This window comes from Struthio camelus, chromosome 1, assembly GCF_040807025.1.
Source record: "Struthio camelus isolate bStrCam1 chromosome 1, bStrCam1.hap1, whole genome shotgun sequence".
NCBI lineage: Eukaryota > Metazoa > Chordata > Aves > Struthioniformes > Struthionidae > Struthio > Struthio camelus.
Window position 1 is genome coordinate 185,176,266 of NC_090942.1, and position 26,606 is coordinate 185,202,871.

General features: G+C 35.8%; 1 protein-coding gene across 4 annotated transcripts in view; it reads right to left on the minus strand.

Annotated features, from left to right (window-relative positions):
* The window catches only part of TDRD3 (tudor domain containing 3), a 115,326-nt gene that overhangs the window by 67,161 nt on the left and 21,559 nt on the right, over positions 1-26,606 (minus strand). Inside the window, exons 2-3 of one of the 4 annotated variants that reach the window (XM_068929686.1) lie at positions 3,561-3,645; positions 570-635 (exon numbers count right to left, since the gene is read on the minus strand). In XM_068929686.1, coding sequence (XP_068785787.1) covers positions 570-635; positions 3,561-3,645 — 151 coding nt within the window. Of the gene's footprint in view, positions 1-569; positions 636-3,560; positions 3,646-26,606 lie in introns of those variants that run through there. The other 3 variants (XM_009672477.2, XM_009672475.2, XM_009672476.2) reach the window with 3 other exon arrangements.

Genomic DNA, 26,606 nt, shown 5'->3' on the forward strand with positions numbered 1-26,606 from the left:
GTAGTACATCAAAAAGTTTTGAACATAACACTACTCTGTTGCATATAGTGCTGTATCACCTTACACAGTTTATCTGTGTAACCCATATGAGATACAGTTGTAGATAAACTACATATAACCTTAATCACGTATATTAGTAGGTAAATCAAGGAAGGTGGTATTTACATATATCATTATGTATCACATCATACAGCTGCTTTGCTTTCATTCCTAGCCTGCTTTGTTGCCCTTGCAACAGTAAAGGAGGGAAAAAGTTGTTTTGTGAACTTCTGAGACCCTGTCAGGATAAAACAGGTTAAATGGTTTCTAATTGATAAGCTAAGGTGCTAGCAAAACTCACATTTAAGACTTTTTTAAATCTATTTATCATCCTTGAAAAGAGCCCTCTCTATAAAAGTGTAATGGGCAAGCTACTATATTAATGTATTCAGACTATAAAATATTAAGATATCAGCTTTATTTGGATGTGAAATAATGACAAAAAGCAGAACAATGCAGCATAAAATATTTTCATCATGCAAAAATCACAAAATACAGAAGAAGTGAAGTTGATAGTTAACATTATCTACCTTTTCCACCTTTCCACCATTGATGTCACTGGGGAGGAATTTCTTGCCAATGGTTCTTAAATCTGTCTGAAATTGAAAGAGAAGACAAGGGAATATTAACCTAAAATATCCTGTTTCAAAAAAAAAAAAAATTATTTCCATAAAATAGGAAAAAAGAAGGATATTCCTTCTATTATACAACGCCAACTGTTTGTAGACTACATAAAACGCATCCCTTTAAAAATAATTGAATAAGCAGGAAAAAAAACTTTTATACTACAAAACTAAAAACTAGACAAGGGGTTTACAAAAGGAATTTTTTTGTCTTTTTAATACTATTGTTCTCATTTTAAGAACATTTCCAAAGATTAAAATGCTTTTAATAGTTGAAAAAAGTGATCAAGTAATGCTTTATTCTAAGATGTAATTCTGACGTCTAATACAGGTAAACTTCTTTTCTCCCCTTTCTATCCAGGGCTTGCAGAAAACCGTTTTTAGTCTTTTTTTTTTTTTTTTTCCCCCACAAATACACACAAAATCCTTCATAAAACGCTGGGATGATTTTTGCAGTTATGCACAGAGTAAAAGTTAACATAGTACTTACACTAAATGCTTTTTAATTTAAACGTCTGGTTATTTCTTTTGGAAGTGAGATAAACAGCCACGCAACACTGTTCAGCAACTACGTAACACATCCACCAACAACATTTATCTAAAGAATTCAAATGATCAAAAGGAACAAATCTCCTCAAAAACACTTTCATCGACCAACACACAGTTGGGGCAAGCGTTTGAACTGCATGGCTGAAATCTGCAGCATGTTAAAATAGAAAACTGAGTAAAAACAAATTAGGCTTTATGCATTAGGAACATGCCAGTGCAGACTACAGTACTGAAGCTAAAACCCCTCCTTACTTAATAAGGTCATAAATACTTCCAAAGAAGAAGGATTAAATATAATTACTACTAGAATTTGTATACTAGCTTGCCATTAACATATGCCAGTGGACTTTAGCATCCCAATCTAGAACTGAGCAGCACTATAATTTGGCATCTGAAACTGCATAAACAAGTGTTTTATTCTTCTTTTCAATGAGAAATGTTGATGCCCTAGAGACAGAAAAGTTAAGACATTGGGATGCCTTTTACTGAATTTTCTCTGAATATCTATAATGAGGGGATAAATGCCAACACACTTTCTGTTGTACAAGTTAACTATACTTAGTGACGATAAAGCACATTTGATTTTCAACCTGAGCACACCTGAGGGAACTCTCAGGGAACTCTTATTTATCTCTAAATATCACACAAAAACTTTTATAAACTGTTCCCACAATGTTCCATGTCTATTTAATTTACAAATCTCAAGCAAAATGCTTTGAAGTCACAGCTGCAGAAAGGGGAAATAACCTTTACAAATCCTTTGCAATATCTTATACAAAATAAAAATATTTAAAAGGTGAAAAGCATGTCTACATCTCTTTAGTACTTCACAAATTCATTTGAAAAGTCCAGTTGACTTCTTGGTTTCTTCTGCCCAAAATGGCACTCTAACAACCTACGGAAAGTGTGAATTTTGTAAGAGATAATACCTAAATTCAGTTTGCACTTTTTTCCAAACCACACTGCTATTCCCTATTTAGCCAACATCAAAAACCATAACTGACTTGATGACAAATATTGATGAGCAGTTAAAACAGGCTATGGAGTACTTCTGTAAAATTTATCTTTCATTTTGATTACCAAACAAATAAACTGAAATACAACACACATACGCGCGCAAATGATCATCTTCGTACTCACTCCAGCACGTACTCACATGCAAGGCAAGCCCAGCAATGTGGAAGTATTATTTTTTTAAAGCAGGAATAGATTCTTAGACTTTTATAAGCATATTACAAGTCTGAGAACCAAATATATCACAGTTTTGCACTACTTTTCAAACTTGCTATGTGAACTTATGTACGCGCATGTATGTGAGCGAACAAAGACAAGCTTAAAACAAAAAATGAGAAGAGGAGAGGAAATATTCTTTTCAGAATATCTTCTTAAACCAACAGTGGTTGAATCTCGATCAAGATATGCAAAACAATCCCTGTCAATTCTCCTTTACAATTTCATTAAGAAGCATTAGTTTTCTCAAGTATCCTACTATATCATTTTCTCCTCTTAGAACTGCATATAATTATTATAAAAGAAAAAGTTTACATGAATCTATATAGAGTGTGCACAAGCTTTAACACTTCTGGATATGGATGACTCAGAAGACTCTTCTCTCCATATTGACAGCATAACATCAAAATACACAACTGAAACATCTAGACTAAGTAGCCTCCCTCTTTTCATTGTTCCTGACAGGGAACAGACCTACCAATGTTTACTAATGAGGTAAATACTAGAACTCTGAAAAAAACAGAGTTCATATGCATTTTCTTGAGTCCCTAAAAGTGTTCAATTTGTTTGTTTTTAAGTAATTTGTTTGTTGGCAGGAATAGATGACTACTATTCTAGATTTCTACAGCAAATCAAAAAACTCTTTGTAGGTACATAAATATGTACATGTCACAGGAAAATTCACTATTAGACTGTATCTGTTTTAAGCAATATCACGCCCAAAAGTTAAAGGCACTATATAAGCACATCTTACTCATCACAATAATTACTGTTTTGCACTATAATTTCACACCATTGTCTGTCCACAGCACTTCTGATCTTACTACTTGGCTGTATTTTGACTTTAGATTAACATCTCACAAACATAAAAATATTTTCATTACTTCAACTTATGTTCATTTTTCTCCCTCAAGTTTCACCATTTGCAACAGGTGTATTTCCGAACAAAATTTGGAAATAACTCATATGCTGCTGCAGTGGTGGGAGAGAGCACTTTAACCTTTATGTAAAGCACACAGATGAGTCTGTTTACTTAATTAGCCCAAACTTGCACCTGGGCAATTAGAGATACGATTTTTAGCATGATTTGTCCGAGAACAGTTCACAATCATAACTTACATTAAGGGCAACTAGAATAACGTCCTTTGTATTGACTTTTTCAGAGGAACTTATGCAAGCTTCAATTCCTTCATCTGAAAGATACCTGTTAAAGAAAAAAAAATATGTAAATGAACACATGAATACCTAGTAGACAAACATTTTCATATATAAACATTATTATATTTAGTTTGCACCTTCTATGCTAGTGATATCATAAGCGCAGCTTAACAAAAATACAAGAACACTCTTAAACTGAGGGATGACGCCATGAAATCAGTTCCCTTACACTGAGGAAACTGAACGAGATTCCTTTTCCCATAAATTCTTAAATATATATAGATTTACCAAATACATATATAAATACATATTTTAAAACAAAATACAACCATCATCAAAATTAAGTCAAAGAAGGTAACCCTTTACCCCCCAAGAGCCTGTTTTAAATCAGCTGTTTGGGGCTTTACTCACTATTTAAGTAGCATACTTCTAATTACACACTTCCCAGAAAAAAGGCAGAGAGGGGAGAAAAAAAAAAAAGGGGGGGGGGGGGGGGAAACACTTTCTAAAGAGCAAGATTGTACAGTTAAGCCCCAAAAGGTTGGGGCATATAACAATACCATCCCTGAAAATTTATTCTTGCTTCCCTGGGCTAGTTACTAAGTAGCTGACAACAGTGGAAGAGCACTACCTTGTACCAATAACCAACTATGGTGAAAAGGTTTAAGTGAAAATAGAATACCTCCTACACAGTCACATCCAGAAATGGCACTTGTGACCTTTACGTTGGCAGTCAGGGATCAGTAATTTCCTGACAAAATTCTGTCAGCATACAATAAATTTGTTTAGAAAAAAAAAAAAAAACAAACAACAACTGATTCAATTCAAAAGGGCTGACCTATTCTGGCTTCAAAAATATTTTCAGAGGGAACATTTTAACTTGTGTGGTCAGAAACTGTGAGTTTTGCTACTCATTTCTCCTAATATTTCTTATTAGGAGCCCCAGTTTGCATGTTTGTATAGCAGGCAATCTGTCTTCTCTACATAGCTCTTCATTTTATCTAACATATTACAGTAATCATTAAATAATTGATATTTACTAGATATTGAACTTGAAAGAGTACTTGCCTAAATAATATTCAGGTACTGTACTAACTACCTGGCAAGGAATCGCCATTCCCCAAAGAATAAAGAAAAAAAATTAATCTATACTAAGCTTTCTTTTGAACACATATTAAAAGTAAATATGCCAGAGCATTTCAAGAAATCTTTCTTTTAGAAGAAAATAATGTCCCCAGTGCAGCAAATAAACAAGATAAAACATTTCAAAGGAAGCAGACCTGACAGACCTTTTGTGATTCTAGCCCCGGTAGCATGAACATCACCCTCTCCAGCCCTGACAGCGTTGCCAGACGAATTAATGATCCCAGTTGTACTCTCATCCCGATACCTGATATGACCCCTAAACTGTTCAAGGCAGGGACCAACATGTTCTGACAGAACACACACACACACACAAGCAGATGTGCATGGGGGGGAATCCATATATAACAATATGAGAAGAATTAGCCCTATTTCTAACACAGAAGACACACGCTTCAGCAGAGTAAGGTGGCAGGATTTATTAGGCTGCACAGGAATGCGGGATTCCTCAGCTCAGTGACTCTGAGCTCAAGCACTACAACCTGTGAAGATTCAAATAACTGCTTTGAATTAGCAGATGGATCTTGCTAACTCGAGTCAGAATGTAAAGCAGAACAGAATTCCCACTCTCTGTGTCAGGAGAAACTAGAGCAGATACATGCTACAGGCAAAATCCTACACTCGAGGCTTCAATTGTGATTTAATTACACCAACCATAAACTTCCTAAAAAGAGCGGTATCATAAATTCGACAAGTTTACCTTCTGTTACCCTCAGCATAAAATTGAACATAAGGTGTACTGGTAGGAAAAAATACAAATTCCATGAGCTGCATTTTAGACTTCTGGGCAAGTTATGGAAAGATTCTTCCTCTTCCACTTTTAATGCAAATGAAGAAATTCTTCAATTCTAGCGGAACTAACAGAACTGGATTCTGTCATGGAATTAAATACTCTATAGTTTTTATATGTAGGCATTAATGTTTTCCATAAATAGACAAATATTTATTTATTTAGATAAGTAAAAATCTGACCTAAAATTAGAACTTCTCCACAACAGATAAAAGTTCATTAATTCTGTGGTCGTAAAAAGCGCTGCTTAGCCACATTTCAATCTCTCACTTCAAAGTGAAGACTGAAACACAGTTGATAAGTTCTGATGCAATGAGATAACCTCTCACTCTGCATTAGTCAAAATTTTCAGTTTATAAGTTAGCAGTATAGTTTGTTTTTTTTTTTTTTTTGAGATAGAAAGATGAGTATAAAGATATTGGAAAAGACTATTCATTTTTGACATGTACTAACTGAAGCAACAGCACTTTAACAAACATATTGTCCATGTGACTGAAATTTCTGCCAATGCAACAGAGGCACCAACAGTGAATGTTCTTTGGGGACTTTTGCCAGCTTGTTTAAAGCAATCGCTACAGCTTTTCAGCAAAAGAATGATTGATGCAGTTATTAAAATATTATTCAAAAAAGTAACGTCTGTAAACATCAAAGTGGGAGTTTTTTTAGAGTCTGTTTTTCTTTTGTTTTATAGGTACTTATTACATGAAAGCACGTATTACTTAAATACATGAGAACAATTTTCAGGAGTATAATTACTTTCATCAAGAAGAGAGTAAATCAGCAATTATCTCAGCAAAACTCTACTGAAGGACTTCTACAGAGAAGAATCACAATTGAAAGAGCTTTGGAATAGCTCCTCAGGTGTTGCTTCTGTGCAACCAGAACGTACAAATGCAAGAAATTATCTGCAGGGGGCAACAAACTACAACCAGGAAACGTCGTACACCAAAAGCAACCAGAACAGATTTCTCCTTCCTTAATAGAAACCTGGAACAAACATGTACCAAGCCAATTTTTTTCTATTTTGCCTTCATAACCTCTCTTATACAGACTGCTTTACACAGCACTGCATTGTCAAAATACATTTAGATTTTCTTTATAACCTTACAGAAAGTTTTTTATTGAAAATAAGTTATCTTCTTTTTTTCCCCTCATTTAAATTCGAACATTTCCTGCTACAGGCTTGCAAATTACTTCATTTAAGAAAAAAATAAAATCACTATTTGAAGAAAATTGTTAGTGTATTTATCACAGAAAAATGTATCACCTCTCTCTAATGTAAAACAGTGCAAAAAGGGAGTTAAGGTTTGCAAAATTAACCCTTCAGTAGGTATAATCCTTCCGAAAATCATATGGATTATAAGGTTTCCAGTTCCTTTTCCAGGCTCTGCAGAAAAGTAGAGTCTGTTTTCTATCTGCTTTCAATAAGGGTATGTGACATACTGTGGTAAGGACCCTTAGAGCACAAGACCACTCAGTCTTTTATTCTCCATACCAGATGAAGGAAAAGACTTATGCCTGAGCCAAAAAAAGAAAAACCCTTCTCAGAAACCAGAGAACAGCAGTGAAACTCTGCGTCTTTGCACTACATTCGCTGAAGTGCCTACACTACCTGTTCTGCACATTTTTCAGGATAGTGGGATCCACCACTACCCTAGCTAATGAAGGGTGAAGCATGAAGTGATCCTTTTAAATTAACCCAACAGACTCCTCTTGCCAGAGGCCTGGGAACAACCCTAAGCCATCCTTACACTAGACAGCACTGCTGGAAGCAGCTCGCGACACCTCTAGCAGCCTCTGTGTGCGGTGTCCTGGCTAATTTGTGCTGTCTACACCTCCATCCCAAGTTGCCTCTCCTGTAAAAAGGAAAGGGGGGCTTGGGAGGATAAATCTAGCACAGAATTGGTGCTACTGCAATTACAAATTTACCTTTGTATTTCATCTTAACAAACATTTCAGATTTATGCACATTTGATTGAAGTGAAGGAGCAAGATGGGGGGAGGAAAAATGATAAAATAGAGAAATGAGTGAAAAAGAGTAGAGTGAGAAAAAGTCAAGGTCCTTAAAGCTCTCTAAGAAGTAAAAGGCTAAGCCAAGAGTTGACCATCTACATCATCTTACAGTGACAGCAGTAAGACAAATTATTTGCTAACCTACAATTCAGATAAAACTATCCTGGAAGATGAGGCTGAAACACATAACAGGAGCCAACTATGTTTGAAACGGCAGTTTAATTTTCGGCTTTATCCACAAGAATCTTCAGTACTCTAACATAATGTTATATATTTGGGGGGGGTAAGAAGCACTGAACTTTTGTCTACAAGGATTGTTAACTATAATAATGAACACTGCAACAGCCTTTGGATCCTATGAAAAAAGAAAAAGGACTCACGACTTTGTTCTTTAAAGATCTTTAAGAACAATCTCAAAGGCTATAAATTGAATGAATGCAGATCATTCAACTGACATCAAAGGAATTATACCAAGTAATGCCATATGAATCAGGTAACAGAGGGTTTGTGGCCTTGAACATGAATACAATTTAAAAAAAAAAAAATACAAAGGGACATAAAGCTCCTCAGATAGTTGAGATGTTTATTTGTGGAACATTCTCTTGAGGGAAGAGACCAGAAGAGAGAGGAAATAGGGCAGAGGAAGGAAAATAAATGCTTTTATTGCCATTCTTCCACATTATGCTTGCTAAAACCTGAGGAATATTTTCCTCACCTATTCCTCCCTGTCATCTCCCACTCATCTAAGGCATACAGCAGTACAATCCCCTTCGCAATGGCCTTTGTCAGAACACCACCAATTTTATAAAATGAAGAGACGGAAGCCTACAGATTCTCACACCTTCTAGTGAAATATAACAATGAAGTTACTATTAAAACAAAGCCACTAGTAATGAATCAGCACTTTCTATGATTCATTCACATATACATTTAAAACCGGAGTTTTTCTGTGAAAAGTTTCTCCATAAGATTCTTAGAAAAACAGGCTTCAGTAATCCATCCTAGCTAACACATAGAAAAACATACTAGATACACAAGACAGACAAATCTGTTTTCCTTCTGCTCCTTCATATCAAGTAGAATATTAATTTAATATCCCACCTTTGCATGTTACAAGTGTGGGCACTCTCCATTGTGGTAATTGCCATGGTTGAGGGCTATAATTCTGTAGTATCAATCTCAACTGTCTCTCTGTTCATCTTATCTTCCGCCTTACTTTATCAAGAACAGGCTACACCTGCCATGACCTAAATATACAGATTACTGTTATTGCTATGCTATTACCACATACACCTGAAACACTGAAGAAATCAGTGATATCAAAGTAAGATGTATTTTCATCTGCTCCATACTGCTAGATAAAACAAATGTTATGTGCAGGTAAACATGCATGAGTACAGACACAAATTTTAAAAGGTTGAAAATACAAGTGTTATTCTAGAATTAAATCTACCAGGTAAACAACTTATTTGTTGGGTTTATTCCATACAAGCAGCTTTCTTGAAAAGCATGCAAGATTTTCACACTATCTGTAGTTTATAGCTCAAGTGCAAACAAATCTTCAGCTACCTTGAATCCTTTTTCCATCCTTCATTTCTCTAAAGATCAACTGTAATTTTCTCCTACCACCTCTACAGAAGAAGCTTTGTTTAAAGAAAAAAGTAAATGAGGAAGGTTAACATTAATTAATACAGTCTATAAAACATATTTCAGATCTACACCTCTTCAAAAGAGGCACTATTTGATGGTAGCAGAAAATGTAAACTGCTTTAACAGTATTTCCCGTAACTGGATGACAGGCACATAAAACAATACTGAAGTTTAATCATGAATTTTACATAATTATCTTCAACATATGTATGCAGAAATCATAACCTTTTTCCATTGCTTCCCGACTCAGATTTATATAATTACGCCAGGCAAAAGATGAGCTTTTAAAGCAAAATAATTATTTGCAGAGAGCATTCCAGTGTCTCATAGCTGGTGATGCCATGAAAGACGAGAGAACAATTTTAACAATAAAAGTCTTAAAACGCAGGCAGAGTGCAATATAAATGCACTAGCTCAGGCCAACCACTGGGTGCCAGTATTGCTACATAACAGAAGAACGCTATCTTCTACATTAGCTATTTCAAACTTGGAGCACTCTTAGTACGGTTTCAAAGTGTTCTGCTGAATTTTAGTTGTATAAAGAAATCATACTGCAATATTAGAAATTTTATTGAGGGGCTATCATTAAAGTTGTTTAAAAAAACAACTTTTCAAAACACTATTATGCTAAACATGAAAATTAGGTTTAAAAAGGAGACTTCTTCATAACCTATAACCTGCATAACAGCACTGGGAATGCAATATTGTTCTTCCCTTTGACTCCTGAGCTTTTTATTTAAAGAACAATACAGTATTATACAGGTTAGTAGAGAAAACAAAACAGAACTTAGGAGTAAAGAAGAATAAGTAAGATTTTGAAAGGATTCAAAAATCCTGCCAAAATTAGGATTAGCTGTTTCTTTATCCACAATTGGCACATGTCTGTTAGCAATGATAAATACTTCTAATGCAGATTCAGTAGGCTTCTTGGAAATCTTACTTCTACTGTTCTAACCTTCAGGCAAGTGAAGGTTTTGTTAACATTGGCATTGCTGCACTGCCTTCCATTGCTTCTTGTCGTCTTTACACATACGGAGAACAGATTATGCCTTTCCTTTTGGCAACCACATTCATAGACTCACATCCTCCCTTACATTGCTCTACTACATCTTGTGCTTAAACAGATGATTATTACTGGCTAAATGTATTTTTTTTTCCTATCATTTCTCCAATTTGTCAATACCTCTTTGAATTCTAACCCTGATCACTAACATCTTCACATTCCCATGTAGCTTTATCCTGCGTTTAATACTTCATGCGCCATCATCCGGTCTTTAATAAAAGCATCAAATAAAACTTGCCCAAGGAAATGCCTTCATACAGCCTCACATTTTGACAGTGAACCACGAGCAGCCACTCTTTGTAGTATAACCCAGCTAGTTTTGTAACTGCCTTACAGTAATTTGATCTAAAGTATTTCCCTAAATTACTCCTTAAATATGCAAAAACAAAATGTTAAAATAGTGTGCTGTATTATACTGCTAGTAAAAAGCACAGTAAGTTTAAGCATGCCCTTTTCCCCAGAACAATTTTGCTTACTTGCACCACCCAGAAAGCACACTGAGAATTACAAAATCTTAATTGCAACTAAGATAATATTTAAATGCAAGGGTCCTCCCACAGTACATATATACTCAAACATATCTTTTAAACATTACTGATATTCTCAGAACTGCTGTACAACAATTGCAGCATCTAATTTCCCCAGGCAGTTAAACTTCTATCCTCGCTACCTAACTTTTCACTCATGGGCATGTTCTTTTTTTTTTTTTTTTCTTAATGTGTTGTCTCCAATTCTAGACAAGCTGAAAGCCCAGAAAGGAATTCATAAAATATGCATTCCCAAGCTCAAATTCTTATGCATTAGCTGAGAAAAATTAAGGTCCAACCTCTTGCAGATGTATACTTGTCTTCCAAAAAAAAAAAAAAAAAAAGCATAAAAGCATGCTAGGGAAGCATGAAAGTAATTGAAAGCATTTTTTTTTTTAAATATTATATATTAAAAACAAAATGTCTGCTTCCCTCCTCCCCTTTTTACAGTGGAGAACTAAACATAATTATGCAGCAGTAAAAACCTATGTTGTTAGTAAAATCATGACCTAAGGAAAGCAAACCCTCAGAGCCCAGGAAGAGAAAAAAAACAACTGAAGTAAAATCAATGCACTAGTTTCATCCTAGGTTGCTTTTGCCAGCTGGAAGAAACTTTCAGTCATAACAGGATAAAGGCCAGTAAATCATTAGTATTGCAGTCTTACATATATGTCATACTAGACATCATCAAAATTACTAGGCATCAATACTTTCACTGCATGAGCAATGCAACTAGACTTGCATCTGACACCGGGGGGCCCAACCCAACCACACAGCCTGCTGCTTCCCAGCCAGTCTAACCTTATTGCTGGGCTACTTTTTGCCCGTGTGCCTCTCCAGAGCTGAGAGGACGGGAGGAGCAGCTGCTCTCCCTAATTAGTAGCTTCCCCCCCCCACCCTCCTACAGCAACATAGTAGAGCAGGAAAGAGCTACATGGGTCAGTAGCACCTAGGAGGGGATCTGGGGATAAAGAGGTTTCCCATGGGGGACACCAAAGACAGGGCACGCAGCACTCCCAGCAATACTTGGATTGCTTCAAAGTCTGTATGATTTATTTTGGCATTTTTAGTTACTTTTCTGCTGCCCCAACTTTTCACCTGTTTCCAATAGACAAGGACTATTCTTGTACAAAAGCATTATTAGCCAGTAATAAGTTCAGAATTACTTTTTAACATAGGCTTGACATGCTAACTGAAGTATTAGTCTATTATTAGGCTAGCCTGACTAGTCCATCATTCTCTCTCGTACCTGTCCAGACCCACACACCATCCTTCTCTTTTTAATTACTAGCATCAGCCTCCCTGAAATTACTGTTCCAAAAATTAAGCATCAAAAAGAAATTTTCAGCATACTCTTCACCGAGTTCTTAAAATGTGCATTCTCTATGGTGTAAGACATGTAAAACTTGCATTACTGAGGTGTATAGCAATGCCTCCTATATTGCGATGTGTAGTGTGATGCATGCTTTCTCCAAGTTTGTTTTCTTCTATAAAATTCCTACTGCTGGGGATACAATTTTATTTTTTTAAATGTAAAAGGGTTTAAAACCATGTTACGATATAGGCAACACCACAACTTTCATGAACACGTATCATAATAGAAAAGTTAAAGAATTCAGTTTTGTGCTTGAACCAGCAATAAGAGTTAGTAACATCTTTACTGCAACATTAGCCACCTCCACGCAGCCACCAAAAACTTCAGAATCCACGCTTGCTCTTTCCAAAATGTAATATACTTCACTCAGTGCACCAAACCTTATATCTAAACTATGTAGGCAAAAACTAAAATCAAGAGTTAGTTGACCCTGATCAAGAACAGAATCTCTCTGTTCCCAGTGGCAGAACATAAAATAATCATTTGTAAAGTCTTACACTGGACTTGGACACTCTGGAAATTAGAGAATGCCTGATGATACAGTTCTGTATGAGGCTGGTTTTGGGACAGCCCCTGTTCTTCTCCAAGCAAGCAACCAGGAAAAGGGGAGCACTCATGCTGAAGCATCACTTGAAAAGACAAGAAGGAGCTACTAAGCAGGATGCTCTCTGAAAGGGCTCTGCAGCTCTTCAATTTATTTCCTTGTGCTCTCAAAAAACTCAGATGAGACGGCCTTCACTGAATGCTGTAATGTTCATCTCTTTTCACTCGCATCTGTAAACAGGGGGAAACTGAATGGGTAAGAAATCACTGAACGACAGGATAAAAGCTACCAATTAAGTTGTCAGATCTGCACATGGTAGGTTATACTAAATTGTACAGCTGCACGTTTCGGGTATTATTTGTGATATACTTTTAAATCGCATTAACAGCACTTTTAGAATATGCAAAGGTAACTACCTTCAAGGCTTATACAAACATAGGTAAACAGCTATTTTATTTTCAGCTTTATAATGACTGCAAAAGGTACAGAACAATACTTTGAAAGGTGGTTTACATTTAAAAATTATCTAACAACAAAGTATAAATTCTTCATATTAAAGACGTCGAAAACTGAAGCAATTGTTAGGAAGTTGGGAATTAAGTGGATTTAAGGGAGGAGGGGAAAAACAGAATTTTCCCAAAATAAAACCATTGTGATCACCAGCTGCTTAGCATCAAGCTAGAAAGAACTTTTGCCTATCTCACATATTACTGTATTTCCACTTTTTCCGTCTTTTATAAACACGAGACATATATATGAGACACAACTTCCTTTACTGGAATGGAAAAAAACAAAACAAGTTTCACAACCTACAAGTAATCTTCGACCAGGTCAAAATGCAGCCACAGAAATCACTCATCTCACTATCATATATGGAAGGCTAGGAGTGTTTCTGAATCAAACTGGGAACTCTTGTTTTGCTTCAGTGGCTGAAAACTATCATTTTTGTGACAATTTCATGTCAAAGTGAAAAAGTTATATATATTTTTTTTTAGATGGCTATAGACAGAATCTTAGAGATCTAAAAAATGAGTTCCCATTAGCTTCAAAAAACAGCTAAAAGCTCAGGAAAAATTAAATATTTGAAACCACTATCAAAAATTGTTTTTAAAATGAGAGGTATTATTATTCCCTGAGGAGAAATACACTTCATGTTTTTGTGGCTTCCCACAGGACTTTGTTCTAGGGCCAGTATTATTCATTATTACTAATGGTTTGGGCAAAAATGTAAAGTCATAGTGAATTTTACATTTAAACCCAAAATCTAGTAGATACACTTCAGAAGAAAAAGGAAGGTTAATTATACCAACCACAAACAAATTAAAAGTCAGAAGAAAGACTGACCAAAAATATTTTGGTAGATTAGTCTGATAAAAGCTAATAATATATTTTTCAAAGTAAATGCAAGAAGCCTGACAGAAACATCAAGGCTGATAAGTGACTGAAGTGCAACAGGAATGATCAAGAAAGACTAAGACTATAGTCCACAGTTTTTTGTTTTTTATTTTTACTTTTTAATTCTAGATTAAAGCTCTACAACAAGTATTTGGTAGACTTCCACACTAGAGCTCTTGCTGAAATACACATCCTGGCAAGCTTCCCCAATGGATATTACAATAGAAAAGGTTTTAGAACAGCAGCATCAATAAAAATCAGCACCTATACCAAAAGAATGGAAAACGATAAGCATCATACACTATTTTTAAAAGGTCAAGTAGCACATGAACAGGTTCCCAAGAGTGGCTGTAGGACCTTCATCCTTGGACCTTACGAAGGCTCAGCTAGACAAGCTGCAGCACTCCTCACTGAGAGCCCTGCTTGGAGCAGCGGCTTGAGCTACATGGCTGCCAGAGGTCCCTTCCCATTACCTTTCCTGCAGTTCCCAGAACTCATTCCAATCTGCAACTGCACCTGAACATTACTTTTCAACATGCAAATGCCCGGGCTTGATTTTAAATAAGCTAAAATTATGTTGCCTTCAGTAAATATATTTTATGGTTATTTCTATGCATTTTTTCTTTTGATATATATTCATTTTTACTTCCATGATTTTAAATTCATCTGGAATTCTGGCATAATTTCACAGATGTTCATGTTGGCCCTTGAGGTCAGTCTTCTTTTTTCCATAAGCTCACTTGGTGATCTTTCAGCAAATAAATCTTTAACAATTACAAATATGCATGCATTTTTCAGGTAAGTACAAGTGAAATTAAAAGTCTGCTGCTGATACTGGTAAAAAGACACGTTTCAAGACACCAAATCCCTGCTCAGTATACACCCAACACACTTATGTGGTAGCATTTCCATGTTCTCTCCGACAGCAGGAAGTATTCTACTTTGTACCGCTGCCTTAGCGGAGGTTCAAGCCTTGTATCTTCAAAACAACAGAGGACTGTAGTGTAATATCCTAGTCTACTAGCGTTTATAAGCCATATAGTAAACAGTGATAGGTATGGAGCCCTCCCTCTGTGTAACCAAGCTGATTATATGACAGATTACAGAGCTTAGCATTCTATAAAAAGCTAAACAAGAATTAAACAAGACCAGCTTATACAATACTACTAATCAAGTGATAATTTACTGCACAGGAACTTAGTATGTATTTTCATCAACTAATGACCTGGGGAAGATTCAGAGATCAATAACAGTTTCAATTCTGAAACAGACCTGCAAGAAACTACCAAACAGATAAATGTAGGCAATTCAGTCTTTGGGTTGCTGATATTGATTTTTTTTCCTCCTCACTCTCATTACTGTCACAATTACTACTTCTAAATGTTATATAACCACTTTAAAGAATCTGAATGTAATTCTGCTATTGATATTCAGGTTGTTTGTTTTTTTTTTTTTATTATTTTTAGCATTTTTTTGTTTTGTTTTGCTCAAGTCCTGGGACCATAATGAATCATTCCAATCTCCTAACTTCATTAGTCACTGAAAGTTATGATCCCACCATCATTTGGTTGACTAAGTGGTAGAAGTTCACAATTCTGTGACAGAAAAAAATCCTTAAAATCACTATCTCAATTGGGTATAACTGGAACTCACCACTGAAAAAACTTGAGAAGACAGAGAAGCTAAAAACCTTTCAGCTACAGAAACTATACTGCTATTGAAGCCAGGCACAAAGGAAAGCGGAGACTAGGATTATGATGTGGAAAAGGATTATATATTTTAAGGGTATTGAGTAATTCTGTATTACCAGCGGTAACCTGATATCATAAAAATGATTGGGAAAAAAAAAGAGGAAGAAAAAGAAAGATTGAGTCAAAAAAAAGAGCATGCATTTTAAGCATGCCATTATTTCACTGACAAACTTCTGGTTGCACCTTCATAAGCTTATTTTTGTCAATAAGCAGTTGCAGAACCACCATGGTTGTCTTTCTTTTTATTAATATAGTATTGCTTCTCTTTATTTCCTGCATTCGAACTGATGTTACTGCCTTCTATATTCACATAATTCCTAACTGTGTTTTTCTAGATTATAAAATGAAGGTAAATACAGCAATTATAGTATTTATGTTAAATGATTATTGCAAGGTACAAAGTGAGGCTGTGCTGCTTCCGGCATTCCTAAACTGCATAGAAAAAGCCAAGTTTACCACCAGAGCACAGCTAGTCCTCTGCCAAAACAACAGGAAACATTTTAAAACTTAAATCATGAAGTATGACAGTAAGGACTAAGTTCCATTAACCAAATCAAAATTCAGACAAAAGAAAAGCAGCTGCAACAAATACAAACACATGAGTTAATATTCAAAATTATTTTTTTCTGAAAAATAATCTCTAAAACATCTGCTACTGCTGAAGTCTGAACCGCTGTTTAGAAAGACTTCTTAATTGTGGAGACTACAATATTTGCATATTAGATTTCTGAAACTGAATACTAACATTGGGAAAATAATTGAGTTGAACATTCTATCAAAACTAAGAAACTCCACTGAAAGGTTATTATAGGGATTCAGATCTCACTTCATCAAAGTCAGTTACAAAGGCAAGCATCTCAGTAGATGCTCTCCTTTCTGGCCTGCCTCTTGTTAACTTTTGTTCATTTGTCTTCAACAAGGACTTTGTAAGTATTGTGTGTATTTCACAGCCCTTATTTATCCTCATTTTTCCTTAAGCCCATGAACACAAGGTAATTCCTCATTCATATAAAATAATTAAGCCATAAGACAAGCATACAGAGAACTTTCAGTGGGGTAAGGGTTAATTTCTATTTCTTTCTCTTCCCTATCTTCTTTCTTCTTCCCATGGATCTAAGCATTTCTCACGCTCAAGCTGAAAGACTGTAGAAAAAGTAAAGCAATTACAGATTATTATGCAAGAAGGTATGTAAGATACCAAGCTTTCATGACCAAGACATGATGAGACAGCAGTTAAATGTGCAGTTCACTGTATCACGGAAGGAGAGAAAAGATTGAGGATATAAACACATTTTCCTGGAAAGTACGTAGCTCTTCATGTTACTACAGTATTATTACACTGGCATATATAGGAATTACAACCTTTTTCGCATAGTGATTTACTTATTCAACACTGCTGTTTTTATTTTTGATTATTAGTCTCTCACGTCACCCATTAATTCTACAGCAAAATAAACTTCTACAAAGTGTATTTGGGTAAGTGCAAATGCGAGTCAGGTTTTTCAGAAGTATAGGTTCCTGCACCATACTGAAGCTCTTAAAACATTACAGATAGGAGGAAAGTATAATTTGTATATATTTGAGGATAAACATTTTTGACTTAAAATATCCTAGGTTTTTTTGTTTTGTTTTGCTTTTTGTGTTTTTAAATTTTTCCCTAAAAGGTCACGCTATTTTGTAGTTCTCAACTCTGTTTTCTTGTTCTCCTTCCCCTTCTCCCCACCCACACATCTGTCACACAGTGCTGCACCCAACCGGACATGAACCCCAGGCAATGCCTTACAGTGCTGACCAAAGTGAAAGGACTTTTTCATGTATCTTACTAGCATCATTCTTACCTAAAAAAACAGAACATTTGCTTTCTCTATCCCATTCAACAGCATGCTATTGCAGATTCCGTATGGTGTGTAACACAGCAGAAATAAATTTAAAACAAACAAAATCAATCTTTTTCTGCAAAACTGCTATCAAGCAGTTATTCCCTATCTTATGCAGTTGATTAATCCTACCTACTCACACACAAACTGCAATATCCCTATTGAAAAATATTCCTTTCTTTCAGAGTATTCTTTCAGTTCCAAGTTATTTTCAAAGATCATTTTAAATACTTATCCTCTGAAGTGCTTGCAACCCTCCCAGTTTGCTATTGTCTCCTACTGGTAAGTATTGCCCGATCTTACAAACAATTGTGCCTGCGTAAACTGCAGTTTCTCTTAAGCATGTACCTAAAAAAAACATTGTATTAAGAAATACATGACTACTGCTTTTTTCCTACCTGCCATGATTTGTCATGCCTTGTTCTTAACTGTTTACTGTTGCCTGTCAGATGATAACATTTGTTTAGAAACCACTGAAAAATTATCAAACTGTTTACAGAATGCAGTGTTAGTCTGACTTTCAACATTCTCATTTTCATATGAAAAACCAAAAGGGACAGTAACAATGGTTAAAGCCTATCAGTTTTTTCTACCAGTGTTTTTCTGCTGCCGCATTTACAAAAGCATCACACATAAATCATTCAATTTCACAAATAGTGAAAAGCAGGCATTTGGGAAGTATTGTTATGCAACTTTAGATCAAGAATTTTAACTTAATCTGCATCAACACAATCCAGATGACTAGATTAAAGAAATAAAATGAGAAGATGAAAGTGCTTCATACAGTAAGGCCCCGATCTTAACCTGTTCCTTATGATACTTCTTTTTACAGGAAGAGATAAAAAAATTGCCTTCTGGAAAAAAGCCTGCTTCTTACCACTAATTGAAGCAAGTTTGGGGGGGGAAACCTTAGAGGCTTTTCTCTTAAAAGATTCCTTCCTCAGTTCAGATTTTGAAGAACACTTGGTCATTTGGGCTTTCCCTTGGTGCTTACTTCTGAACAGTTAGACTGTATTAAGTGCTAGCTTTCAACTACAGTATCTGAAATTTAACCGATGTTAGTTTACAGTATGCTTTGTGGTGTTCAGAAACCTGCCATGACATCCTGGATGGTAACTCGTAACATCTTTCACTTAGAAGTCGCCAGTTATCACTCACATCATATGTCAGATTAAAGCGAAAAGACACAAACTGTAACCAATTCCTGTACATGAAACTATTTCAACAATATATGCCTTACTTATACTTCCATATTCAATCACCCAGTGATTTGGAAACTTAAAAGTGAAAAGCAGATTTACTTTCTGTGAGGGAAGTTTCTCAGAGACATTATCTCACAGCGGGGAAGCTTCTCAGCAACAACAGCCAGAGGCATTAATTGCGTAGTTTGCATGAAAGCTATCTAATGCAGAGAGAGTATCTCACTATTCCTATAAATAGCCCAAATTGTTCCACACAGACAGCATGCATTTATTTGAGATGGGTTAGAAAGGTTAACCTACACATGATCTGGCATGAGAACTTGGACACAGGCTATTCTTGTTGCAGGATGACGGCCAAGTAATTGCTGGTAGCATCTTAGCAAAAAATTTTTTGCTGTGACGAACGCAGGTGGCTGAGCCAGTACAATAGGAAGGAATGAATACATCTTTCCCCAGGGTGGGGAGTAGGAATGGCTATTCGGAGTAGCGAAATTCAGGGCACAGATTATCTGGAACCTCTCAGTGGCAGTTCCAACCCTTTCTAGGGAGACATAGCATGTTTTACCATCAAAAGTGCAGCATACGATTAGTTCAAGCAACTACAACTACCTTTAGCTGCAAAAGGTAGATTCATTCCCTTCCTTTATCTAAGCAAGCTGTGCATTTATGCTGTAAAGTATCTTAGCTTGTAAAAGCATTTTGGTAGGCTCGTTAGGTAATTCAGCACATTTTCCCAAGCCCACTCTCTACACGCTTCCTGGACACTGACTGTTTTGTTGTTGCTGCTACTGCTATTTTTTTTTTTTCTTTTTTTTTCCTTCTTCTTCCTTCTGGGAGTAGATGGGTTCCCCATCCCTTTTAAAGGACACTGGTCAAGCTTTGTATCAAGGTGTATTAAATACACTTGTTCTAACCTACCCTCCTACAGTACATGAAGAAAAATGTGCCCTTTTTTTAGTCTGAGTAAAGGACTATTCTTATTTTCATCCTACTAACATCAGAAGGGAAGAAACTAAATCAGGTTTATTTTCAGCATACTGCAACAGCTCTGCACTGCTGGAGGTATGCACCTGTACAGTGGTGATTATCCCCTTTTATATCAAGTATAAGTCATGATCGTGGCATGGCATTTCAGAACATTATTCCAGTTTTACAGTCAGATGCAGTATTCACAAAGGCAAAATTTATCAAGACTCCTACAGCAAAGGCACTAGGCATAGGGGCACTCACATTTGCGAGAATCAACATATAGAGAAACATTTTATAGATGAAACTAAAGTATAACACTAGAGAAACAATTCAAATCAGTTAAAAAAAAAAAAATCCCAAACACTAAGGAGACTCATCTTCACAAATCAACTACCCACGGTCTTCAAACAAAGACTACCCCTACTCCCTTTTAAGAATACGTGAACCGTTCTTTCCTCCCTCTGCCTCCCTCTCTCAAGACATCTGAAGTATAAAGCTTTGTTGCTGATCCGGAACAACGGCATCTAGGTTGATCTGTATTTATCTTACATTTTACGTATTATTAAAAGCTAGTGAAAGGATTCCGAGCCCAAAAAGTCATTCACTTTTTTCCAAACTTTATTACCTCTTCCTATATACCTCACTTTCTTTATCCTTGGCCCATCAGAGCTACAATATCATTACTACTGTAGATAAAAATAATTCACTTGCAAGGAGTCCTCTTGATTCAGCGATGCATACGTTGCTGCACTGATCACTTGTTTTCTTCTTTTTGCGAAGCACTTTTCTCAAAGAGCTTTTAAAGCTATCTTTCCTGTACCCTCCGATAAAATGGTGGTTTCTCACACACTGACTGCAGACTATGAACAAACTATGAATCAATAGTTTGTGGCTCATTACAAATAGTCACAATCAGCAGTGAAATTTAACAACTAGTGGGTTCATGCACAATTTGTAAGACAGTCTGTGGGTTGACAGTAACATGTTGAATCCCAAATTGGAAGCCGAGAAAGAGCTGATCCTTTCCCATCATCTGTAGTAATTCACTTTGCTGGAATTTTGTTTCTTTCCAGAGTTCATTGCTTCTGAAGAGAAGCACGTGTCTGCCTACCATTATTATAACCACAAGGGTAAATACACAAAAGTAGAATTTATCTGGATAGCAAAAAAGAATAAAAGCTGCAGAGCACTAAAATAAAACTTGAAATTATGCAGGCTGAATAAGAAAGCCGCTTTCTCCTCAAAACTTATGCTGGAACAGATCCAAAAACAGGAGAAATTTTTAGGTACCAAAAAACCCTTACTGCTACTGACAGTCAGAAAGATGAGTTTTCAGTGACAGTGCATAAGAAATAGTCCCCTCTTTGAGAACGGATGTACAGTATACGACAAACTTAGTGCCTCAATATACAAAGATTTTAAAAGTTCAGACATTTCAGAAAGAAAACAAAAGTTACTGGAATTTTAATTAAGTTAACACTTATCTTAAGCCTCGTGTCTTTAGAAACATCCTGGGGTTAGGGAAAAAGAGAGAAAGGGGTTTCCCATCATCACAGTGGTGCTCTAAAGCCCTAAACAGTTTTATTTTTCAGATTTCTACAGCTCCTCCGGAATTTTGATATTACTAACTATAATTTTCAGCTTCACATTCGGTACTCAATACAAAAATCTCATTAACTTTTATAAGATTACTGCTGAGATAGTTTTGAATTAGTGCTCTAAAGAATTATTTAACTCAGAAAAAAAGATTTTTGATGGCCCTTATGACCCTGCTTCCATCTGTCACAACCTCACCCCAGGTCACCGCTCCAAGCTTTGGAATAGCTGTTTCATATTTTTACATACAGGGGCTGAAACAGGAACTACGCTGTCAGAATATCTGCCCCAGTATAACAGACTTGTGAACTCTCAGGCTTTATGAATTTATCAGTGTAAGGTTTTGTAGCATCATCCCTGTTTTAGATGGCAATTTTGACCGTTTTCCTGAGGTAGTCACACCCACAGCATACATTCTTCCATAAATTTTGTCAGTATAATCATATCCAGAAGGTTTACCATTTCAGTTACACCAATGCAGTTAAGAAAGAAAAGTTTCACATTTAGCTTAGTCTTAAACTATGGGAGAGAAACTGAAAATATCAAAATGCAAATTGTGAAAATGAACTGCAACACAAGTACTCACTTCATTTATAGTTGAATATTTCTACATATCGGCTATGATATTAACAGTATACTCATGACACCTCAGAACACAGTGAGCTATTAAAAATTTGGCACCAAATTATCCTACTTTCTCAGATAATAATACATAGGAATATTAAAAGAATGATACTTTGCATGGTTCCTACAAATTAGAACAGCCTATACTGGTAAAAAAAAAAAAAAAAAAAAAAAAACTTTTTTTTCCCTCCCTCCTCTATAAGCTTCAGTTTTCAGAGTTTCCTACTTTAAAAAAAAATTCACTTCCAGGAATTAGTCAATGAAGAAAAAAATGTAAAATTTTCAGTTGAGATAACATTCTTTTCCTCCTTTCCCACCCCAGAAATCAGGGTATTCAAAGGTTACAAGAATATACCAAAAATCAAGGTATTGTAGTTAAAAGGTCAGTTAATACGGCCTGTTGAAAGAACTCTCCATACTGACCATATTGAATAGTGGCTAGACCCAGCTCCTTACACATAGGTATCTAGTACCATCTGAGATCCCAGAAGATCTTCTTCAAATGCATAGCAGACACTTATGAGTTCTGTGTTATACCTGTCAGCCCTTATGCCTAGATAGCCTCAAGCCTCTCACCTGGCACTAGACACCTACATGTTTAGGCAATATCACTGAGCCCTCAAGTTCAGAGAACTTGGTACTTAGCTCACATGGGCACGCTGCCCTCTAAGGTTACAAGAGAAAACCAAAGCCTCTATCACAACTGCCATCTATGAAATATCAATACATTATTTTACTACCTCACAAGTACACTGAATAGAAAAATGAACAAAAGGTTAGGAAACACTCAGATGCAGAAAATGAATGTTTTGATGAACAAAATTTGTACCACTTTTAATAACTTGCTTCGAGTGCTTAGTTGTTGATTATACTTCATATTCAGAAATACTGCAGAAATCACACACACAAAAAAGCACACTCCTTCCTCTGCTATCTTCTTCCATGCCCTCCAAGGAAAAGGCAAAAGAAAAAGCACATTTTATATAGCAAAAGATAAAATAAATCACTATATAATTAAAAACGAGAAGCAATATCGTCTGCCATGGTCAAAAAACAAAAAAATCACTTGCTACGTTATCCTTCCATCTTAGCTATGGTCTAAACAACTCAAAAACAAATATTCCTTTAAAAAGTGGCTCAGGTAAAAGGAACATTTTATGAACTTGCCACTGGCCCACTGAACAGGGTCTCCACAATCGAAAGGTGAAGCAAACAGTAGTAACTCATCCAAATCTCTAGAGCCTCAAAAATGTACAATAACAGCTGACTGGCACTTAAAAAAAAAATCCACTGCTAGAAACAGGAAGCAGCAAACTGCAATGAAACTAGTGCCATCTGAACAATTCTGATGAGATTCAGTGACCCTAACAGCAGAGGCTAAGCTAGATGTGCGAGTTTGAACTAGTCACTCTCCGCTCCATTTGTAGTCAACAGAGCAATTTATCTTTCTTATCTTCGACACCCAACGTAAAGAGACGAATGGCCTTTTGGAGGTAATTATTTCTGTAAATTTAATGGAGACCTAGAGTAACTAGCTCAACACAGGCATTTAATTTTTTAGACAACTAAATCTGAGCAGAAGAATCAAATTTTGTGTCTACTGCTGGAGCATAACTCTTCAGCTATATGTTCTTGACAACAGGCATCAAAACAAGAGCTAAACTTTCTGAAGCATAGGCTAAGAATTACCTAATATTTGAAGGCAAGTGCAAGATAGCCTTTCAGTATATCAGAGAATGAGATACAAACTCTGCAAACTAGGTAGAATCTTAATACTAAGAAAAAAGAAATGATCTTCTCAGAAATAGCAATTTTTACATCATATATACATATATATATCTATACACACACACACGTATACATACACATATAAAATATCAACCCAAGAAATCACCTAAAGAACCCAAGACCTAAACCTAAAGTTTTCTGCATACCAAAGTCGTCGTCCTTGCAGTAGAAAGAACTACACTTTTGATTCCTATTCTGTCTCTAAGAGGAAGAAGAACAGCTGTTCCACAGACAGCCTTGTAGTGAACATACCTGAAAAAGTAATGAATTATTTTACTGTTCTCCAGGTTGATAACTCAACTTGTTAGCTCACAAAAAAAAAAATTGCATAGTTTATCTGGAAAAGGCCAAGGAAATTGCTACTTAAATATTAAGTTACTCTTACTTCTACAGTACTGATGGCTATAATAGATTCTGAAAGTGTGCGCAGGTGAGGTGGTGTTAAGCCAGCATGACAGAATTATGTCACATACAAAATTATCATCTCCAAGCACACACAGTTTAGCAACTCTCACAGCAAACAGGATGAGTATAGACGTAAAGTACTTGCATTAGAATATTATACCATCAGAAAGTATGTTAACTAAAAATATTTCTCCATTACAATGGGATCACACACCCTTGAACGTCTATTATTTATTACTTCTTTTGAAAACGGTTAAAAGGAAAAAGCTAAAAGAACTATATATGTAAAGCCAGAAACCATGAAACGTCTCACCTATCATTCTCAACCTAAAACATTAGGTCATTATTGACCTCAAAGTTCAAGACTCTACTAGCTATCAGACAATTGTTCTGAATTCTAATTGCACATTTATAAGATTAGAGTTTTAGACAATGTGTCCACACTTGAAGCAAATCAAAAGGTGTATCTTTTTCTATTTTAGGAAATTTGCCAGAACACGCCAAAACTTTTCACATTAAGTTACTCTAAAAATTGAGGAACTTCAAAACATTACTAGTAAAATTGAGAAAGCTCTCACACATTCCCCTACCAAAACCATACTGATCCCCTCCCTACATAATATATACCAAGTACACCAAATCTTTTCTTTATAGTGCAGCTCTTACTGTTCTTGTATTATTCCTTCTAAAATGATTACCATGACTACATTTGTAACAAGGCAGCACTGCAAATTCAGTCCTGTGTTTGCTACTACAGCATCTGAAAGCACAGCCATGAAAGTTTCAGTGCAAAGCACAGTGGCAGACAGACCCAATTCACACAAAAACTTCTACTGATGAGCTGTACATTCTAGCAACAGTTAAAAATTAGGTATCTTGTTTAACTTCCTGTGTCTCCTACCCTTAATCTTCCTGCATCACATTGGGTTTTTCTGCTTATATACTGCTACCTGGACAATTCTAATAGAAACAAAATGAAAGAAACAAAATAATTTTTAAACTCGCCTCAAACAGAGGAGACTACTAAATGACTGCTTTGACATCAAAGGGAGAAAACTATGGCCACTGAATAATGCACATAATTGAAATACCTCTGAACCTCTGCTAATTCAGGTGTTTTCAGTTAAAAATTGCTATTATTTTTCCCCTGAAGAAATGCCAATGTAAGTCCCTGCTCTGTGTAACTCAAATTTGCAGTACACAGCCAGTTAACAGCAGCAATAACACAGTTTGACAATCTCCATTCTTTTTCATCGAATGAGCACCATAAAAATAAATAATTTTCCTGTCTTTCACTGGCTCTCATTGTTTTCTCATCAATTTTATAACCATATCTTCACATGTAGACATACCAAATTCGAGACCAGAAAAATAATGTTCTCATTAACTTATCCAAAGTGATATATTGAAAACCTACAGCTTGATTTCAAAAATAGCTATTACTACACATGAAAAGTGTATTAAATTCAGACTAAGGTTTCAAAGGCAATACCAAAAGGGTCAGAAAGTACAAACATTAAGGTCAAACTGAGGGTTCATAAAAAAAATGATCTGTACTAAGGGTTCATAAACAACTGATCTGTATTTATTTAAGGTCTAGTCTTTCATGACATGGTAACATTTCCACAGGACCCATTACTTCGTTTAGGACACAGGCAATATCATAATAACCACTATTTAAAGTTCATACTAAGTTATTAGCTTCCTCTTAAGCTGCGCTTTTTTTTTTTCCTCTCGGTTAGGATATTGTCACTGGAGAATCCAAGTGAACACTAGGAAATAATTAAATCTGCTTTCAAGTGCTTCTCTAAGGTGAGATGATATTATCTCCCTTTCAAAATAAGAAATTAAGCTCAGCTAGATTTTGGCTAACAGCGTCAAAAAGACAAACATTAATTTTGAATGCCCAGCTTGAAACAACCGCACAGTATTTTCTCTGAGCAATCAGAGAAATGTGAATTTATCTGCATTGGATAGTTGTGAGCTCTGCACTCGGGAAAATTCTGATTCTAGCTTTCCTCAAACCTCTGCTTCTACCCCTACTGAAATTTCAGCCCTTCACTCCTCAGCTTTCTGTATTTAATGCAAAGCAGTCTCCTCTCAACCACTGTCCAAAGATCACCAGAGGACTGTCAGCAAAGCGTCACAGGCAAATTCAGTAATATTTAGGGGGAAGAAGGCAAACAGTATTTTCATACGTATGTTCAAACAAAGCAATTTTGTATCTGGCTTGCCATGTTTTTTATTCTGACAGCATATATTTTATTAATTTCATGATGTCAAATACATATGTTA